Source organism: Trichinella spiralis (assembly GCF_000181795.1).
Source record: "Trichinella spiralis strain ISS 195 chromosome Unknown Scfld1107, whole genome shotgun sequence".
Classification (NCBI taxonomy): domain Eukaryota; kingdom Metazoa; phylum Nematoda; class Enoplea; order Trichinellida; family Trichinellidae; genus Trichinella; species Trichinella spiralis.
In genome coordinates this window covers 1-1,451 of record NW_003528046.1, presented here as the reverse complement: position 1 = coordinate 1,451, position 1,451 = coordinate 1, and the positions used below count along the sequence as shown (strand labels likewise).

The 1,451-nt window shown below is 31.0% G+C and overlaps 1 protein-coding gene across 1 annotated transcript; it reads right to left on the bottom strand.

Moving 5' to 3' along the window:
* Nucleotides 1–26: 26 nt before the first annotated feature.
* Tsp_14036 (hypothetical protein) lies at nucleotides 27–888 on the bottom strand. Its single transcript, XM_003370129.1, has 4 exons — nucleotides 845–888; nucleotides 656–824; nucleotides 586–627; nucleotides 27–131 (listed from the first exon to the last, which is right to left on the bottom strand). Exons 1-4 carry the CDS (start codon nucleotides 886–888, stop codon nucleotides 27–29), a joined length of 360 nt encoding a protein of 119 aa, XP_003370177.1.
* Between the last annotated feature and the right edge of the window lie 563 nt (nucleotides 889–1,451).

Here is a 1,451-nt window from a genome sequence, read left to right as displayed (position 1 = left end):
GTGCACTTCTCTCAATAAACAGAAATTTATATAAGGAACATTGCTACCGCATTTGCATAGCGCAAAGTGCACGTAGCAGAATGCCAACGGCAGTGCTTACCATCACATTTGCATAAAGTTACTCTTCTGACCTAGAAATGCATGTATGCTTTGAAAACGTATAATAACAATGTAATGAGTCAACACCAAAGATTATAGTAATTGCTGAACAACAACAAAATCCTCAATACGTTACAGATGAAAGTCTCTGCATATCACAAATAATATTATGGCGTAAATTAAAGAAGTATAAAATAGTGTTTTACGTAAATGAGGCTGTACAAGCACGATGATAATACTTTGCAGTGTTCAGCAAAATTCATTCATTAATTTAAAAGAACTGATTGTTTAATGAACATTTCAATCAATCTTTGATCAACCACTTTGAAAAGATAAGGAATGAATGCAAAAAAATAGAAGATTGGCAAAACATAACATTTACTGAAAACGCAAAAATAATGAATTGATAATTTAATGTAATGCACAAGCTGAGTTGAAGTACTAAAAATTGTGTAAAACGGTTGTGATTTTAAAAGAGTGTCAAACCGGCAACATTGTTATCTTATATGCAACGACAAAATAGAGAAGCTAATTATTAAAAATTTATACATTTTACCCCCTCAAACTTTACATCCTGCACTAATGCACATTCATTTACTGATTTTAATGAAACATATTCTGCAACCGTTTGAGAAAACATCATCAATTTTTCAAAAACAGCAAAAGTTATTGCAACTGAAAATTCAGATATCGAAGAAGGATCATTTTTACTTGACTTCACTTGACTGAATTAAATTTAATAAACATGTTGAGACCTGACGGTACAATTCCTCCTAGTGAATTCGTCATAAAAGTGATGTTGGTGAATTGGGTTGTAAGTGCTGATTTCTACCTCCTAGCTTTATACTTATTGCCAGTGTACATGAATCACAACATCAACGTACGGTAAAATATGAGCAGCTTGCCGTCTCTACTGACAATGTCATGAAAGTGCTTATATTTTTATATTTTATTTTCAGCAATAATTCGTTTATAATATATTTATTTTCCTTTTGAAAAGTTTAATACTTTAATACACTGCTGCTAAACGTAATCATGAAATTTATCACAAAATATATGTCTTCTTGATAAAAGATAATCTAGTTATGTCAGGCTATTATAGATTCAGTATCCACTTTCAGCAATATTATGATGTTAATCAATTTAAAAATGTAACTTAAAAATAATTACCTTTTCATCATTTGGAAAAACTATTTTGAAGAGTTGTGTAACGTGATTTACCATTTTGAATAAAAATGATGACGCTTGTCAGACGTCCTTTGAGAACGTCTTCCATTCTAATGCTGCTGGTAACCCCTCCACCTAGAAATATATCTCAGTCACCCTTACAAGATAATTCAATTCCTGAATTT

Coding starts and splice junctions, on each gene's coding strand:
- Tsp_14036 (XM_003370129.1), bottom strand. CDS start 888: ATGACGAATTCACTAGGAGGAATTGTACCGTCAGGTCTCAACAT. Junction 628..655: donor AGGATGTAAAGTTTGAGGGG/GTAAAATGTATA, acceptor TTTAATAATTAG/CTTCTCTATTTTGTCGTTGC. Junction 132..585: donor ATAAGATAACAATGTTGCCG/GTTTGACACTCT, acceptor ATGCATTTCTAG/GTCAGAAGAGTAACTTTATG.